Source organism: Spinacia oleracea, chromosome 5, assembly GCF_020520425.1.
Source record: "Spinacia oleracea cultivar Varoflay chromosome 5, BTI_SOV_V1, whole genome shotgun sequence".
Classification (NCBI taxonomy): domain Eukaryota; kingdom Viridiplantae; phylum Streptophyta; class Magnoliopsida; order Caryophyllales; family Amaranthaceae; genus Spinacia; species Spinacia oleracea.
This window is the reverse complement of record NC_079491.1, coordinates 21963740-21980297: the sequence shown is the minus strand read 5'-3', so window position 1 is coordinate 21980297 and position 16558 is coordinate 21963740. Positions and strand designations below refer to the sequence as shown.

At 36.4% G+C, this 16558-nt stretch overlaps 1 protein-coding gene across 2 annotated transcripts; it reads right to left on the bottom strand.

Moving 5' to 3' along the window:
* Nucleotides 1–8391: 8391 nt before the first annotated feature.
* LOC110798418 (rop guanine nucleotide exchange factor 7) lies at nucleotides 8392–15987 on the bottom strand. Of its 2 annotated transcripts, XM_022003590.2 has the most exons (8): nucleotides 15674–15987; nucleotides 14719–15075; nucleotides 14520–14636; nucleotides 14257–14411; nucleotides 10269–10343; nucleotides 9889–10182; nucleotides 9327–9683; nucleotides 8392–9231 (listed from the first exon to the last, which is right to left on the bottom strand). In XM_022003590.2, the coding sequence occupies exons 2-8, from the start codon at nucleotides 14978–14980 to the stop codon at nucleotides 8758–8760; spliced, it is 1734 nt and encodes a 577-aa protein (XP_021859282.1). In that variant the 5' UTR covers nucleotides 14981–15075; nucleotides 15674–15987; the 3' UTR covers nucleotides 8392–8757. The 2 variants fall into 2 exon arrangements, with proteins under 2 accessions (XP_021859282.1, XP_056684783.1); XM_056828805.1 differs by lacking the exon at nucleotides 14719–15075 and having other exon boundaries at nucleotides 15674–15981.
* Between the last annotated feature and the right edge of the window lie 571 nt (nucleotides 15988–16558).

Sequence of the window (16558 nt, the reverse complement as noted above, 5' to 3'; positions counted from 1 at the left end):
TATTTCCATTTCCAATAATATTTTCCGATACGTACCATGTTTCCGTTTCCGGCAACATCTACGACTTGGATAATATTCATATTTCCGATACGATCCATATTTCCGTTTCCGGCAATATCATCGTTTCCGGAGTATTCATTTCTTGCCTGTGACGATCTTAGCTCCCACTGAAACCAAGATCCGTCGGTTCCGAATATTCATAGATGGAGTATTTAATGCCATTAAATACTTGATCCGTTTACGTACTATTTGTGTGACCCTACGGGTTCAGTCAAGAGTAAGCTGTGGATTAATATCATTAATTCCACTTGAACTGAAGCGGCCTCTAGCTAGGCATTCAGCTCACTTGATCTCACTGAATTATTAACTTGTTAATTAATACTGAACCGCATTTATTAGACTTAACATAGAATGCATACTTGGACCAAGGGCATTATTTCCTTCAAAAACAATTAGATAACTTTTTGTGTTTTGGGGACATGTTTTTAAATTGACAAGTAAAACCAATGTGTCACTTTTGTAAGCATAACATGTAGGCAAAACATTTTGTAAGCATATCTTTTGGAAGCATCAATGAATGAATCTCATGTTTAAGTGTAGTAAAGTTTGTTTTCTTCATTCTTATTCACATCAATATAGAGTAATCAAGGCAAGGCAATAAAAAAGGCAGCATTGGCAGAAAAAGTACAAGGCACAAGAGGTAAGGCAGCATTGGCAACACTATAAACAAGGCAGCATTGGGTTCTTAAGAACAAGGCAGCATTTGCAATATCACAACTCTAAACACATCGGCTTCAAAATGGAAATAAATAATAATATCACATCATTTTCAGATGGAAATTATTCCCATTTTGAAACCGATGCGTCAAAAGATGTAATTTTGACAAAAACAATCAATTCATCATTGATAACACATGGAATATGCCTCACATAAACAAAGATTCATAAATATCTCAGAATGTCCCCAAAAATCATTGAATCAAACCCTTTCCAATTAAACTTAGCTCCTGAAAAACATCATGGATGCTAATGGTGCATGAGTTTGATTGAAAAACAAAGGGTTTGACACTCATAAAATGAAGACTCATCACAGATCACAAGGCATAAGTACAAAAACTTTATCACATCACATCTCTAAGCACATCGGCATCCAAATGGAAAGAATGCATATCACATCATTTTCAGATGGAAATTCTTCCCCATTGGATGCCGATGTGCCAAAAGATGTAATGGACAAGGAAACAAGAACAAAGCAGCAAAAACAAGGAAGCAATGAACAAGGCAACATCATTGACTCTCAGTTAAGTTGTTTTACATCATTGACAGATTTGTTTCTAAATGATTTACAACCTCACCACCAATTCACCAAAGGGGATACTAGATCAATCAATGATGTGACATGATCTGTATTCCCTTTGGTGATTGGTGGTGAGGGACATGTTTAGAATCAAATATCTCAGGTTATCAACACATACATCACAGATCAGAAACACTAACTTCATTGAATATCAGAAACACATTATACATGTTTTGCAATACATGAATTGCCTCTCCTGTCTAACCTGACATAAGATCTCAGAATGTCCCCAAGCATCATTGACACAAACCCTATCCCCTAACACTTAGCTCCGGAAGAGCATCAATGATGCTAATGGTGCACAAGTGTTATTGGAACATTGGGTTTGAGTCTCAGCAAATGAAAGACTCATCACAGATCAAGCATAACAATATCAATCAACAATGCATCAGATCACCATGAACTGATCAAAACATAGGGTTTGAACCTCATCAAATGAAAGACTCATCACAGACCTCCACTGATTCATGGGACATGAAGCATTAAACAGATCATTAACATGTAGGGTTTCATTTCTCAGACATATTGACACACATCATTGATCAAGTAGTTTCAATACTATCATATCTTTAACATTCTTCTGCCGAACGGAATGATTGATATTCACATTCCATTGTGTGAAATGACATTCACTCCGTTCGACAAAAGAAGTTAAAGGACAATTATCAAAACAAAGATCTCAGAATATCAACAATCACATCATTGAAGATCACAAACCTCCTAATATTGATCTCATAATGTCCCCAAGCATCATTAAAACAACTCCAAACCACAAACACTTAGCGCCCGAGAAATATCATTACTGATACTAATGGCAGCACGAGCATTTGTGGTTAGTTGGACTTGTTCCTCAGCAAAAAAAAGACTCATCATCGATCACAACAAATAAAGGGACATTATTGTATCCTAAAGGGACATGCTTGGACATTAAGCATTCAACACCAGGCCACACTGAGAGGACTGAAATAACCCAAACCCTATCCCCAAATTATGATCATTTCATGCCCTTACTAATCCAAAACATAGTTATACTGATCAAATCTCATACTCACCAAAGCATCATATTTATCATACACAAAACATACCATAAAACAGGGGACATTAAGCCATCAAATCATGTTCATCACACAGACAACATTCCACAAAATTTCATAACCATATGGAAACACCATCATCCAATCATCATTATCAATATCAATTTCATAACATCATTATCTAACATCAACATCCATACAACTAATCACAACATCATCATCCAAACAACAACACCCCTGGCCAACAACAGATCACAGTTGTTGGCATCCACCTTATGACTCCACAGCTAGCCAGCATTCAATAAAATGAAAAAAGGGAGAAAGGAGACAGACTTATCTAAGCATCATCAGACGCTGAAGCCGATTTTTTTCCCTTCCCTCCTTTCTTTGAGGAGGGATAACCAGATGAAAGTTGTCCTGGAGACCCAATAGCATCACCATTCTCATTTTCACACTCTCCAACATACACCAGATCAAATGAATCAGACCCACTTGGTTCCTTGCAATCAACAGGGGACAAACAACATGATTAGTGCCCTCATAAAATAACAGGGGACCATGAATTAAAATCAGATTTAATCAAACAACTCAAAATAAAGTTCCAAATAATTTCAGATCACCATGGTTACCACATGCAATGAGATAAATGAGAGCAAATCACACAATAATTCCATTAAAATCCAACTAATTATCCGAATACATCCAGATCCCATTTTTACCCAAAAAATGTGAAATAATATCCCAAAAACATCCAGATCCCATTTTTAACCACATGCAATGGGAAATCAGATCAACAAAACACAGGAATATTCCGATTTTCTTCAAATAATTTCCAAATACCTCCAAATAAAATAAGAACTCAATTTTAACAACATGCAATGAAAAAACAGAGCACAAAATACCCATAGAACTCAATTTTAACAACATGCAATGAGAAAACAGAGCAAAGAATAACATAAAAAGCCCGAATGAATCCAACAGATCTCCAAAAAATTCCCAATCATTTCGAAATAATACCAGATCTGCATTTTTAACACATGCAATGGGAAATCAGACCAACTTATCCAAAAAATAATCCGAGTTTAATGAACAATACTCCAAATAAATCCAACATTTATCAAATCCCACTTTTTTAGACATGCAAACAATCATCAAACCATTTTATTAAAACCGACATCAATAACCCTTAAAAAATCGCAAAAAATCAAAAGTAATACCTCATCGGAATCTCCTTCACCGAAAAAACGCAGATCTGAGGGAGTGGGTTTCCGATCGTCATATTTTGACTCAACCTCCTCTCCTGGCTCCACTTCCCTCTTCCGAAACCATTCTTCCAAATAGTTTCGAGTACTCGTATTTTCTTTTTGGGCCAAATACAGATTGTTTTTATATTCGGCGGAGTAGGAATGCTCGTTATTGGGACAGTTGCACTTGGATCCCCAATCACAGTTGGAATCGGGGATTCTTTGACCAGTAGTTCCCACCCCAGAATCACCTGGAGTTCTAGAAAAAGAAGAACCCATAACGTACCAGAAAAACAAAGATCAGCGACGATTAGGGACCAAAAAGGGGACAAAAATAGAGGGGATCTGATCGGAAAATCAATCCGAGTAATTTGTATGAAAGTTTTTCGGCAAAAACGTTTCAGATTTGTGAGATTTGGAGAGGAAAACCTAGATCAGAGGCGGAAAACCTAGGGTTTTCTCAAGAACAGGGGAGGGATTTTAAGAGAGAGAGAGAGTGAAATAAGAGAGAGAGAGAGATCCGAAGAGGTGAGAGAGAGAAATCAGAATGAGAGAGAGAGAAATCAGAATGAGAGAGTGAAATCAGAGGGATGAAAGGGATGGGTAATAAAGGGAGGGGGGGTAGGGTTAGGTTAAATAATTAAATAAGGTGGGTGGGGTAAAAGTGGGTGGGAAAGGGTAGAATCTTAGGGTATTTTTTGTAAATATTGGGGAATCTTAGGGTAAATTGGTAAAAAAACTATGGCCAAAAATAGTAAAGATTCAGTAGAGGAACAACAAAAAGAAACGCCAAAAAAGGAAATGGGAACAACAAAAAGGAATGGAGGGAGTAGGATATTTACAAAAAATAATTAATGTAATCTACCGATTTGTACTTACATAATTAGAATACAAATAAATTAGAAAAACAACGAAGTATGAATATAGTATAAAAAAAAGGTTACTATAATACTATATAATATTTTAACAACTAAATTTGATAATTATAAGCAATATTTTATTACTTTAAAAAAGAAAGTACGGAGTATTGTAACTTCCTTAAACACGAGAAAAACTTGCGTAACCTTATCTATCTACTACTCTACTATGTAACTCCTCAATTTTTAAAATTTTGCAACTCTTTTGTTTTTACACTAACTACTAAATTCACACATCTCTGTAATTTTAATGATATTTGGTGAATTTTAATATAGATGATGAACATAGTCATGTAATCCGTATCATTTTGTTGGATTTGTCTAAATATTTACATAATACTTACATAATACAAATTTAATACCCATATCATAATAAAAATTTAATAAAATGACTAACTGTATGTATATATTGTCAATTTTTATTTAAAATATGTGTCTTATATTGACCGTGGATATGTATAACGAATATTTATTTTTGCTTTAATATTCAAAGTAGTATTTATCAAGGTTTTGTAAAAGATGCTTATTGAAAAAAGAAATTGTTCTATATAAAAATGTCTCTCTCTCTAACTCCCTATCTTATACTTTATTCTATATAAAAAATATTCACTATATCCCATCATACCTATTTTCCTATTAGATTATATAATATAATCTTACAATAACTTATCGCATAAAACTCCGTGAATATACTATTACAACAATTAAATCCGGACGGAGAGAGTACATATTACAATGTTTTGTTTATTTAATCAATTATTCTAATAAGATACTGCAATTGAAGAAGACTCAGTAGTAGAATTTTAAAAATCAAAACTCTCTTACCAAAAAAAATTGAGTCATGGAGTGGGTTTCAGGCAAGTGTGGATACACGTGTAGGTGATAGATTGGGGATGAGTTTTACTTTTAACCCGTTAGAAGGAGATTGGGAGGGGTGAGTATTTTTCCCATCGTGGGTGACGGGAATAGAGATAAGAATTTTGGACGAGTACGAGTGTGGAGACTCCGACCAGCTTCAAAGTCATGACTAGCTGAATAAATAAAATAGTGGAGTAGTTGTTAAGTGCTCGGATAATGATATAAATATGACTATCAAAGTAAAGATGGATGAGAATAACACTATGATTGACACATGTGACCATCAAAGTAAAGGATGGATGAGAATAACACTATGATTGACACATGTGATTAATAAAGATGAAAATAACTTTGTTTATGTACCTTTATTTGACTTTATTTTTATGATAAACAAGATACCGAATGGGGAAATAGAAAAAAAATTCATCATTATTTTTAATTAAGAGAATATCTATAAGGTTGTGTCCAAAGTATAGTGTAACCAGATAACCAAATTGAGATTTGAGTTTTAAAATTCAAAACTCTCTTACCAAAACATAATGTTGAGTTCAGCCGTTTAGGGCTAGGTTTGACACATATGATGAGTGGGGATGAAAATAATTTGTTCTATGTACCTTTATTTGTTTTTATTTTTTAATAAGTAAGACCAAATGGGCAATAAAAATTTATCCACCATTAGTTTTATTTAGGAGAATGTCCATAAGCTATATGTGTCCAAATTATAATGTAATCAGACAACAATATTGTCAAATACTCTAGAATAGAGTTTTAAAATAAACTCTTCTACCAAAATATAATGTCGGGTTCAGTCGTCTAGGGGTAGGTTTGACACGTGTGATGAATATGGAGGAAAATAATTTTGTCTATGTACCCTTATTTGGTTCTTTTTTAAAATAAATAAGACACCGAATAGTGAATAAAAAATTTATCCGTCATTAATTTTAATTAATTAGGAAAATATCTATAAGTTATATGTGTCTAAAGTATAATGTAACCAGACAACCAAATTGTCTAATACTCTTAGAGTTTTAAAATTCAAAGCTCTCTTATCAAAAAATAATGTCGGGTCAAGCCGTCCAGGGCTTGGTTTGAGGCGGGTGTAGATACACGGACGGGGATGAAGCGGGGTTAATTTTATTTTTTGCTTACGAGGCGGGAATTAGGACTGGAATGAGTATGACACCTATCGTGGTGACGGGCATGTGAATGAGAATTTCAGGTTGTGTTGAGGGATCAGCATCACCCCGCTTCGAAGATATCTCTAGCTGAATAAAATATATGGTGGGGTAGGTGTTAAATGATCGGGTAATGATTTAGATGATTTATGAATTAAGTGGGTATGACTATCGAAGTAAAGAATGGATGCGAATAAATTTATGTTTGGCATGGTTTGTTGTGAAAGAGGAAGAACGTAAATCTATCTACGTGCCCTTATTTTATTATTTTGAATTTGTTAAATAAATAAGACATGGAATGAGCAGTAACATACCGAGCAATCATTAGTTTAAGAAGAAAATTATCTATAAGCTCTATTTCGATGATAATTGTCTATAGTTATAGTTTAGATATGCAAATTTAATATTCATATCATAAATCGTGCATCGAATGGGGCGAGTTTGAATCGATTGGATTTGAGAACACTCACCTCCTAATTATGTATGTCACTTTTTTATATTTTCATCAATATTATAGCTAAAACAATCAATTTTAATACTTCGTAATAAACTTATGTCAATATATTTAAAAGTTAGTTGAAAGGAAAAGTGGATTATTTATCGAATATGGGGATGTCAGTGAGTTTTTTGGGAGATCCCCCCGTGCATCCTTCCCAAGTGGGGCGGGGTTGAAGAAAGTTTGGTGGGTGACGGGGTTAAAAATGAATTCGTCACAGGTGACGACGGGGCGATGGTGGATTTTAGATTGGACCTGTCTACGTCGTTAATCTTCATCTAATTGATTATATATATATTTTAAAAAAACTCTTATAAAAAAAAGAGTTGAACCTAAGGATGGGTTTGAGGCGGGTGTGGGTATACCGGGGGGGTGATGATTGGGGATGAAATTTATTTTGCACCTCCCGAGACGTGGATTGGGAGTGGTGGCTATCGTTCCTATTGTTGATGGAGAAGATGAGGAAGAGAATTGTTGGTGGATACGTGTCTGCAGAGCCAACCCCGCCTCAAGTCATCTCTAAATGAATAAAGTAAATGGTGTATGTAGGTGCTAAGTGATCAGGTAATGAGGTTGATGGGGTGACCGTGCGAGTATTAAGTAGGTATTACTATCCAATTAGTAAAGGGTAAACGAAATAATTTTATGCTTGACACAAGTGGGAATAATTTATTTTTTTGTATATCTACCCTTATTTGTTTTAATAAATAAGAAATTGAATGAGCAACAACAAATTTATCCATCCTTAGTTTTAATTTGGTTAATTTTAATTTGGAAAATATCCATAAGTACTATTTTGATGATATTGTCTACCAGATTTCATACAAATTTATATTTAGATGATTATATCGTGCATCGTACGGGTATTATACTAGTTTTAAGCTAAACTAAGTGTGGTATTGACAAGTGGGTTAACTTGTTGTAGTCTATTTTAAGCTAAAGTAAGTATGTTTATAGATGGTCAATTATGATAAGTCGCTTGTTATGCACAATCCTAATACCCAACAAGATTGAAGAATATAATGAGAAAAATCTGTGGCACTCCAAGCTCTGACAAGTTAGGCACATACTTGGGGTGCAGTGTTTCAAGTTGCTGATAGACAAAGTGCACAAGAAAATCAACTCGCGGCAAACCTGTCTATATCGCCGATTGGTCGTTTGGAAAAGGAATGTAAAAAGCCAATGAACCATATTACAAGTTTGGAAAAGGGACGTAAAGAAACCCAATAATATTCCAAGACATTTTTATAAAAAAAAAATAGAATTAACGCAGAAAATAAAGGCTAAGACATTTTACAAAAACGAATAAATGCAAAAAGAACATTGTATAAAAATCAAATGAAATACTAGTACACAAATTGAGTCCTAATTAAGATACATTTTTACAAATTTCCCCCCCTGTATTTTGCACATGTTGCACATTGTAATTTAGTTCAATTTTCAACAATATGAGAATTTCAATACTTAAACGGGTAAAAAACGCAATCTGAAAGTACTTACAGTGAATATTATCCAAAACCTCGCCTGAACTGATCGGACATGATTCTGTGTAAACAATGTCACTCAGATTCCCTGATCTTCTGCATGAAGTATTACACGATATACTGAGATCGCAAATTGGCCAAAATAAGGGACTATTTTCATTAAATGTTGTGTTCTACTATTGGACTGACAGCTTATTTGCCATTGCTAAGCGGTCTAAGCTCCTCTAATGTAGCTGCTGCTTTGCTGATAGTATATGCTACTGTGTCCGAGTCCTGGCAAGTATTTCCACCTTCACCGACTTTACAGTCAACATTAAGGTAGTTGTAGTCTGTAAGCACGTTTTGTACCTCCAACCCACGGTTAATAATCTTGCCACTACTGCTAAGGAATGGAGATCTCAGTGGTGATTTTTCCCGTTCTCGCTTTCCTGGTGAAAAGTTAGGCGTTGTAAATGCTGTCTTATATGGAGTTACCGACGTGGGGACTCTGCTTGGAATCATCGCTGTTTTATGAGCGATGATGCTGAATTTGGAGATTGGTGAACAATGATCTGAATGTTTTGCCAAGTCATCCACATAGAATACATCATCTATTCTCGCAATAATGTTGAAGGCCAAGCTCTCCAGCACCCTTGAGTAGCTCTCAAGGATCGACTTTCCAACATCCTAAACAACAATGTCAATTCTAAACTTCAGAGTTTTAAAGAAGGGTTTTAGTTTGTTGGGAAGGGGACATGGACAAGAAAATGAGAATATCAAACCTTGTTATGTTGAATTTTGCTCATGTCTAATGCTGTCTGAGGAAGACCAGGAAATCGTTGTTTCAAGCAAATCAGAAGGCTCTCTGCTCTATCTGCCAACAGTTCCCGTTTCTCAAAATCAACCATTAAATCCTTCACCATTTCCCAAGATGACTTTGAGGTAGATCTCTTGGAGCTGTTATTGTGTTTTAAGCTACCCTTCTGCCGCCATAAGTAGATTGAGGCTTCCACTCGATTGGCTATCTCAATAGTTTGGTGTTCAGATGACATGTCAAGGCAGTCTAGCAGGCATTCTGGGGAAAACTGGTCCGAGCAAATGTAGCGGTAAATAAGATCACCCAAGCTGGCTCTTCCGTTCTGTAAATAAACAAATAATACGCGCTAAACTACTGGAGCAAGATTAAAGTATAATATGAAAAATGAGGCTGATGCATCAACCTTGAGTTTTAATATGAAAAATGCATTTATTTCTCTGTTCAAGTGGAAAAGAAACAGTTGCTAAGAAAAAGTTGCTAATTTGAGTTTGATTTAACATAGCATTGAATTGTAATACAAAGTATACCTTTGGAAGACTTTCCAAATAGGAATCTGGAACATCCATATCAGTTAATACAATGCTATTTATGGCCATAGCAGCCTTCAGGATCTGGTTCGCACAATCGCGTTTATGCTGCAACTGCTTCCTTATGTCGTCATGTAGACCACCAGAAGGCACACGAGGGACAGGCAACCACCATTTTTCTTCTTGCCGCTGGAGCTGTCTTCTGAAGGAGGATGATCCATCCGTTTCTGCAGTAACAGTTCCTTGGTCCACGTACCAGAAAAACTCTGTGCAGTGAAAGCTGTCCAGTATTTCCTGAGTGCATAACTACAACTCAGAAAAGAACAGCAATAATTGGGATTTGGAAGCGACTAAACATACGAGTGGTTGGCAGTTCTTACAATAAGCATATTGTCAAGCTTTCTGAGGGCTGGGAGATTAATACAAAGATCTGATCGTGGCCTGCAGGTCATAACCTGTATAAATATGAGATATGCAATTAGCTTCTGCAAAATAAACAAAAAACAAAAAAAAAACCACACAAATTTGTAATCCATACTAGCACTTGGATAGACCACATAATGCCTCCAATTCAAACCATACTAGAATTCAGCAATTCATGAAGCACACAACTGATGTAGACAAATAACTAGTGGAAAAAACATCAAATGCCTCACGTCAAATCACTGTTAGCTGGTTCGCTAGTATGACATTGGGTAACGGTTTGCAATTTGCTACCTAATTTGCTAAACTAGACAAAAATTATACTGTTTTCATGTTAGAATTCACTGCCGTCAAATGTTCCGCTTTCAAAATTAATAGAAAAAATTGAAGTTAAAAACAAAAAAATTATAGGCTCCGCTTTTTAAAAGTAGCATGTTTATAACAGGCAGCCTTGAATTTAAATTTTTTTGACCGATTAGATTCTGATCGAATAGTTCTCTCCCATTTCACTCGTTTCACCTCGCCTCTCCTCTCTCCTCCTCATATCAGTTCATATACTTCTTCTCTCATACTGAAGTTTTAAGGTTTTATGGTGGCCTTCTAGGTTCTGCTGCTACTAGTTTACCTGGTATTCACATTCCACTATGCGATCTGGACTTCTGGAGCTAGGCTCGCTATTGAAGATAGAGAGATGGTGTGTAGACCAGTTACTCATACTGAAGCGGATATGGCTATGGCTGGTATTAGTAATGACAAAGATCCTGGCTTAGATGGTACGGATGCAGTGTTTTAAAGAAGAGTTAGCCTATAATCAAGGGAGATATTTATGCTGCTGTTTTGGAGTTCTTCGATACTAACCTCATTTTGAAGCAGGAAAATTGTACTTCTGTTACTTTAGTTCCTATAGTATAGTCCTACAAGAGTCAAAGATTTTGGACCCATTGCTTGTTATATTGTATATAAATCGGTTTCTAACATTCTTACTAAAAGAATGAAAGTAGTGATTGGTAGAATTGTTTATGAATGTCAATCAGGTTTTCACTTTTAAGTCAGGTTTTATACCTGGAAGACTTATTTCCGATAGTAGTTCCCCTAGATGCATGATCAAGGTAGACGTAGAGAAAGCATATGAATCAATTTAATGATTTTTCTTAAGTGGGGTTATGTTTGAGCTTGGCTTCTCTGATGTTTTTGTGGAGTGGGTTTTAGTTTTGTGTCACTTTTGTAAGCTACAATATTCTTATTAATGGCAAGCCCAATATTCCATTTGATACAAAGAAGGGTCTTAAGCAAGGTGACCTCTATCTCCTTATTTGTTTGCCATTGGAATGGAGTACCTCTCTAGATGTATGAGTCAACTGAAATTGGATCCTGATTTTAATTTTCATCCAAGGTGCGAAAAAATTGGATATCACCCATTTATGTTTGCAGATGATCTGCTTATGTTCTCTAGAGCTAATGAAGTTTTTGTCTCCGTGATGTTTAAGGCCTTTATGAAACTTTGTTCTGCTCTAGATGCTAATTTAGATTTAAAAAAATAATGTTTATATTGGCAGAGTGAGCGGTGATAACAAGGAGAAAATAATGGGTATTCTGAAGATGTCAATGGGTGAATTTCCATTCAGATAATTAGGAGTGTCATTATCAACGAAGAAATTGCTACGCTCAGTGCAAGCCTCTTATAGATAATGGGTTCAGCCTTTGCTTTCCTAAGGTTGGGTGGAGCGTAAAATGTCAGAGATACGGAGTTCTGGAATAAAGCTGCAATTATGAAGATGCTTTAGGCTGGCTATTTGGCTTAAAGGACAGATTATGGGTTCGCTAGGTGGACAACTATTACATTAAAGGTAGAGTTCAGTTGATGGATACTGAAGAAAATATTTCAATGCGTGAATTTAGTGTCCTATAAACATGTCATGGATACTGAAGAAAATATTTCAATGCGTAAATGTGTGCAATTGGTGGTTAGAGTTCAGTTGAACAGGTGATTTTCCAAAAGTGCCTTGGTGAAAGCTTCTTGTTAATAACAAAGCTTCTCTTAGAAGCTTGGATTGCCATTCATAGAAGGCTGCCAACCTTAGATAGGCTGGTTACTTGGAATGTTGTTCAGTCGTATCAATGTTGTTTTTGTGATGATGCAGAGAGAGTTGAAAACTTGTTTCAAAAGTGCCCCTTTGCTGCTGCACTTGGTAAAAAATGTTACAGATCTTAGGACTTAATAGAGGTCCTTATAGCTTCTCAGAAGAGCTGCATATAGACATCAGGTTTGGCACGAAACCAGTGACAGATTCAAGCTTTTTTGTTGAGACTCTCTATATGATCTGGCTCCAGAGGAACGAAAAGATCTTCAATCAGAAGTGCAAGACTGAAGCAGTCATACTGAAGGATGTCTTGTTTAGAGTTGCGTGCAGAGCCTCTGAGACTCACAAAGTGTTATTGCTTATGTAATTTTGTTATAGTTTGTTGTTTCCTGCTTAGTGCAGACTTGGTATATTTAGTTTGGTACTTTGGTGTTCTAGCTATCTGCAAATGAAGAGTTGGCTTAGGTACCCTTCCTAGAAGGTGGCCTTTTTGGTTTTGGTGTTTTGGGGTCTAAGCTTTATTGTAAATTTGGTATATCTTTGGTAATTAATAAAAATTTCTTTTAATTGCCAAAAAAAAAAGTATATATTTTAACGTCTTTTATGCAGTTTGATGTTCTACCAAATGCAACATGTTTGTGTTCTTCATGTGCTAATGCAAGTCTGATGCCTTTTCCGGATCATGATTGTGGAGAAGAATATTTCAAACAGAAAAAGGAAGACAAACCCAGGATAGGAAGAAATCAATAGAGGGCAAAAGGGCCATGAAGGAGGTTAGTGTTTTGTCGTACAAAATTATTTCGTCGATCTAGTTAAGAAGTGAGCTTACTGAATTTCTTCATAACCCAGCAAGAAAAGGTGAGTGAAGCAGATTTGATGGTTGAAGCTACTAAACAGAAACAGTTGGGGAAAGACAGGAAGAAATTGGAGAAATACAAGTTCAGTGAGAAAGACACTGTGGCTGAGATTGATCCTAAGGTTCCGTCGAGTACATCATCAGCCAAGCTTTATCATTGGAAGCAATCTAATGCTAATCTGTTGCTAATCTTGTATACAACTATGTAACTAGTCCAGGATATACATTATGTTCAACTTTTAATATTTTATTGTATTATGAACAAATTATATGAAAATGACGATTTTGTACATAACTATAGTCACTATATCAAATGGAGAGAAAAGGCCAAAAACCAAAAAGTATAAATTTAGGCATAAAGGCTCTGCATTTGTAAAACTATCAAATGTTGACCCGTGCAAATGCTCCATTTCGAAAGCGAAGCATATAAGCCCATTTTCAGCGGAGTATTTGGGCATTTTTCTACTAGTGAATGTAAGGTATAACATATGATAGATGATCAGTAGGTCAACTGGTCGTGTTCCCAATTTTATGTGTGATTTGACATGGTAGAGTTTGACTCCAAACATGGTAGTTGTAACGAGATAGCCTCAATCAGTCAATCCCTACCATATTTTAGGAAAGTGGAGATAGGGATCCTTATTTCTCAAGCACAATCTCATAAGCCATTTATATTGCCACCCGTCACAAAACTTCCTTGCTTCATATACAGCAAAGAGAATCGAAATCCTTCTCATGACCTAAACTTTGTACCGTTGTTACCCTCCAACATCCCTAGAACTCTGTCATTCGCAGTCTCACCATTCTCAAACAAGTAAATAATTTCGTTGTCTCTAAATAATAGGAAGAGAGAAACTAATGGTAGTTTCATTGAATTCTTTAAAACAACCACTGACAAAATAACAGAGGGAGTAGTAATTTTCTAATGCACAGAAAATATAAAAAAATATAAAAATTGGTGGTGACAGTGTGACACCAATCATATTGAAAGATTCTAGTTAACTATACCTCTAGTTTGCTTCCGTCAGGAAATGTTTGCCAAGTGGGAATTAATTCAACGATGTGATCACCAACACAGAGAAGCCATTCCATCTCTCTTCTCCACATTGCTTTCTTTTCAGGCAGCACAGGTTCCAATCTCCATAGTTGCCCAAATAATGTGGCTACCATTTTGAACAAATTACAAACACAAATTCTATTTCAAGAACAGGAATTCATTTCTCTATTAAAATGAGTGTTTGTAATGACATCTGCAAGTATTTTAGACTTACCACATAAATTCGTAATAGCATTTGAAATAGCCAACGCCGTGCTAACACCTTTACCAGAGCCAGACATGTCTTCGCCAAGCAGCAGCTTCGCAAATCTCTCTTTCATCATCTCCATTTCTACAAAGCATAAACATTATCTAAACACAGAAACAAATGGAAAATACTAACTGAACAAACAAGACAAATACAGAAATAAAACCTGGCATGAAAGAAGAATGGTTTCCCAAACTGCTATGAACATGTAAGAATGGTTGTTGATTGATAGCAGCGGGTGAAGGAAAAGGCGAAGAGGTGGAAGTAGAAGGAGTTGATGAGCAGTCCTGTGAGCTGCAAGCATGACTCTGCTCTGCAACATTATCTGCAGCAGACGCCCCAAATCCATAGCTTGAGCTACTATCTCTCCTCCCTTCCTCTATTAATTCGACTAACGCACATTCTGTTCCCTCCATTTTATCCACCATTTCTTGTTTAGAATTTCACTCTTCTGAGCATTCTAGTGGTTTCTGTTTGGATAGAATAAGCTTCTTCTATCTGCTAGAGTACACAATGTTCCACACTACGGAACAAACGGTTTAAAAAGCCAAATAAGGGCAGGTTCTCTCAAAAACATTTCTACTAGGGAATCGAGAGTCACAAAAGACAGTGATGTGCAAATAAAGACCATAAAAAGGGCTAAAAATAAAGAGACAAACAGAAAGTTGGTAACATTTCCAAAATTACACTAAACTCCAAGAAGGCAACAACAAACGCTCATTTCAAACCTTATAAAATGGTTTAGCTTTATCTACCAACAGTCCGCCCCCAAGGAACCCCACTTCCTCTCACAAATCTATGCTTCGTTGACAAGTGAAGTATAATAACAATAATAATAATAATAATAATAATGGAACGGTTATAGTGGATTAGTGGGGTTTCAAATTTCAATCTTGAGTATACAAAACTTAAGGAAATCGTGTAATCTACGATAATTTTATTGCTAAGGACTATGTATAGCGTTTTGTCCAAGCTTTTCTGTAATACCCTAGTAAGAGGTTCGAACCTCCCTTGAGACATTTTCAAAACTTCCATCAAATAGAATTTTTAAATATCTATTCATTTGGGGTTGGGATTTGGGGAAATTGAAGAGAGAAATTGAAGAGATGGATTTCTGTTACCTCCATTTTTCTAACAATCAGAAGCTGCCACAGGCGAAGAATGGTGATACGCTGTTCTTGAAGATGAGAAACCAAAAACTTGTTCACATTTTCTTCGGAATTGTGCAACGGGAATCAGTACCATGTCCCGCGAACCAAATATGAAATACTCCTTCATTTCCTGAGGAAAGTGATGGGCCATGAGGGAGGTGGAAGTGACGGTGCAGGGTTGCGGCTGACGGCGGTGGACGGTGGGTTTTATTTGATCGTTATAGAGAGACTGGTAGGGTGAGAAAAGGAAAAGTTTAAATTCAAAGGTGAGTGGTAATTGCAGCAAAATCCCCAGACGCTATGTATTCGTTAAACAATCACTTAAAGATGGCCGTGGGTCGGGCTGGATCGGGCTTCGGGCCAGGCCCACGTTGCTCTGTGCCGGGCTGAAAAGTTAAAAACATGGCACATGTCAGGCACGAGTCCACGGGCTTTTATGCCGGTCCGTCATGACTAAAGCTAATTTTACTAAATTTATCGTGTTTTGTCGTGTCGAGTCGGGTCGTGTCGTGCCTTGTCGTGCTTTTCCCAAAAATTAAGGCACAGGTCCGGTCCACGACTCACGACTTCGTGTCCATGCTGGGTCGTGCTTTTATCGTGCTCGTATCGGACCGGGCTTTTTTCGTGTCGGGTCGGGCTTCGGGCTTCGGGCCGACCCGCCCACAACCATCTTTACGCACCACTAACCAATACCCACTGCCAACAGTGTTAGCTTGCACCAAAATCGATTTACGTTCGGGTTATCATCAATTGAGAATCGCAGATAATGATATACCAAAGACTGCATTTAGGACAAGATACGGTCATTATGAGTTCACAGTTATGCCTTTTGCATTGACCAATGCACCTGCAATA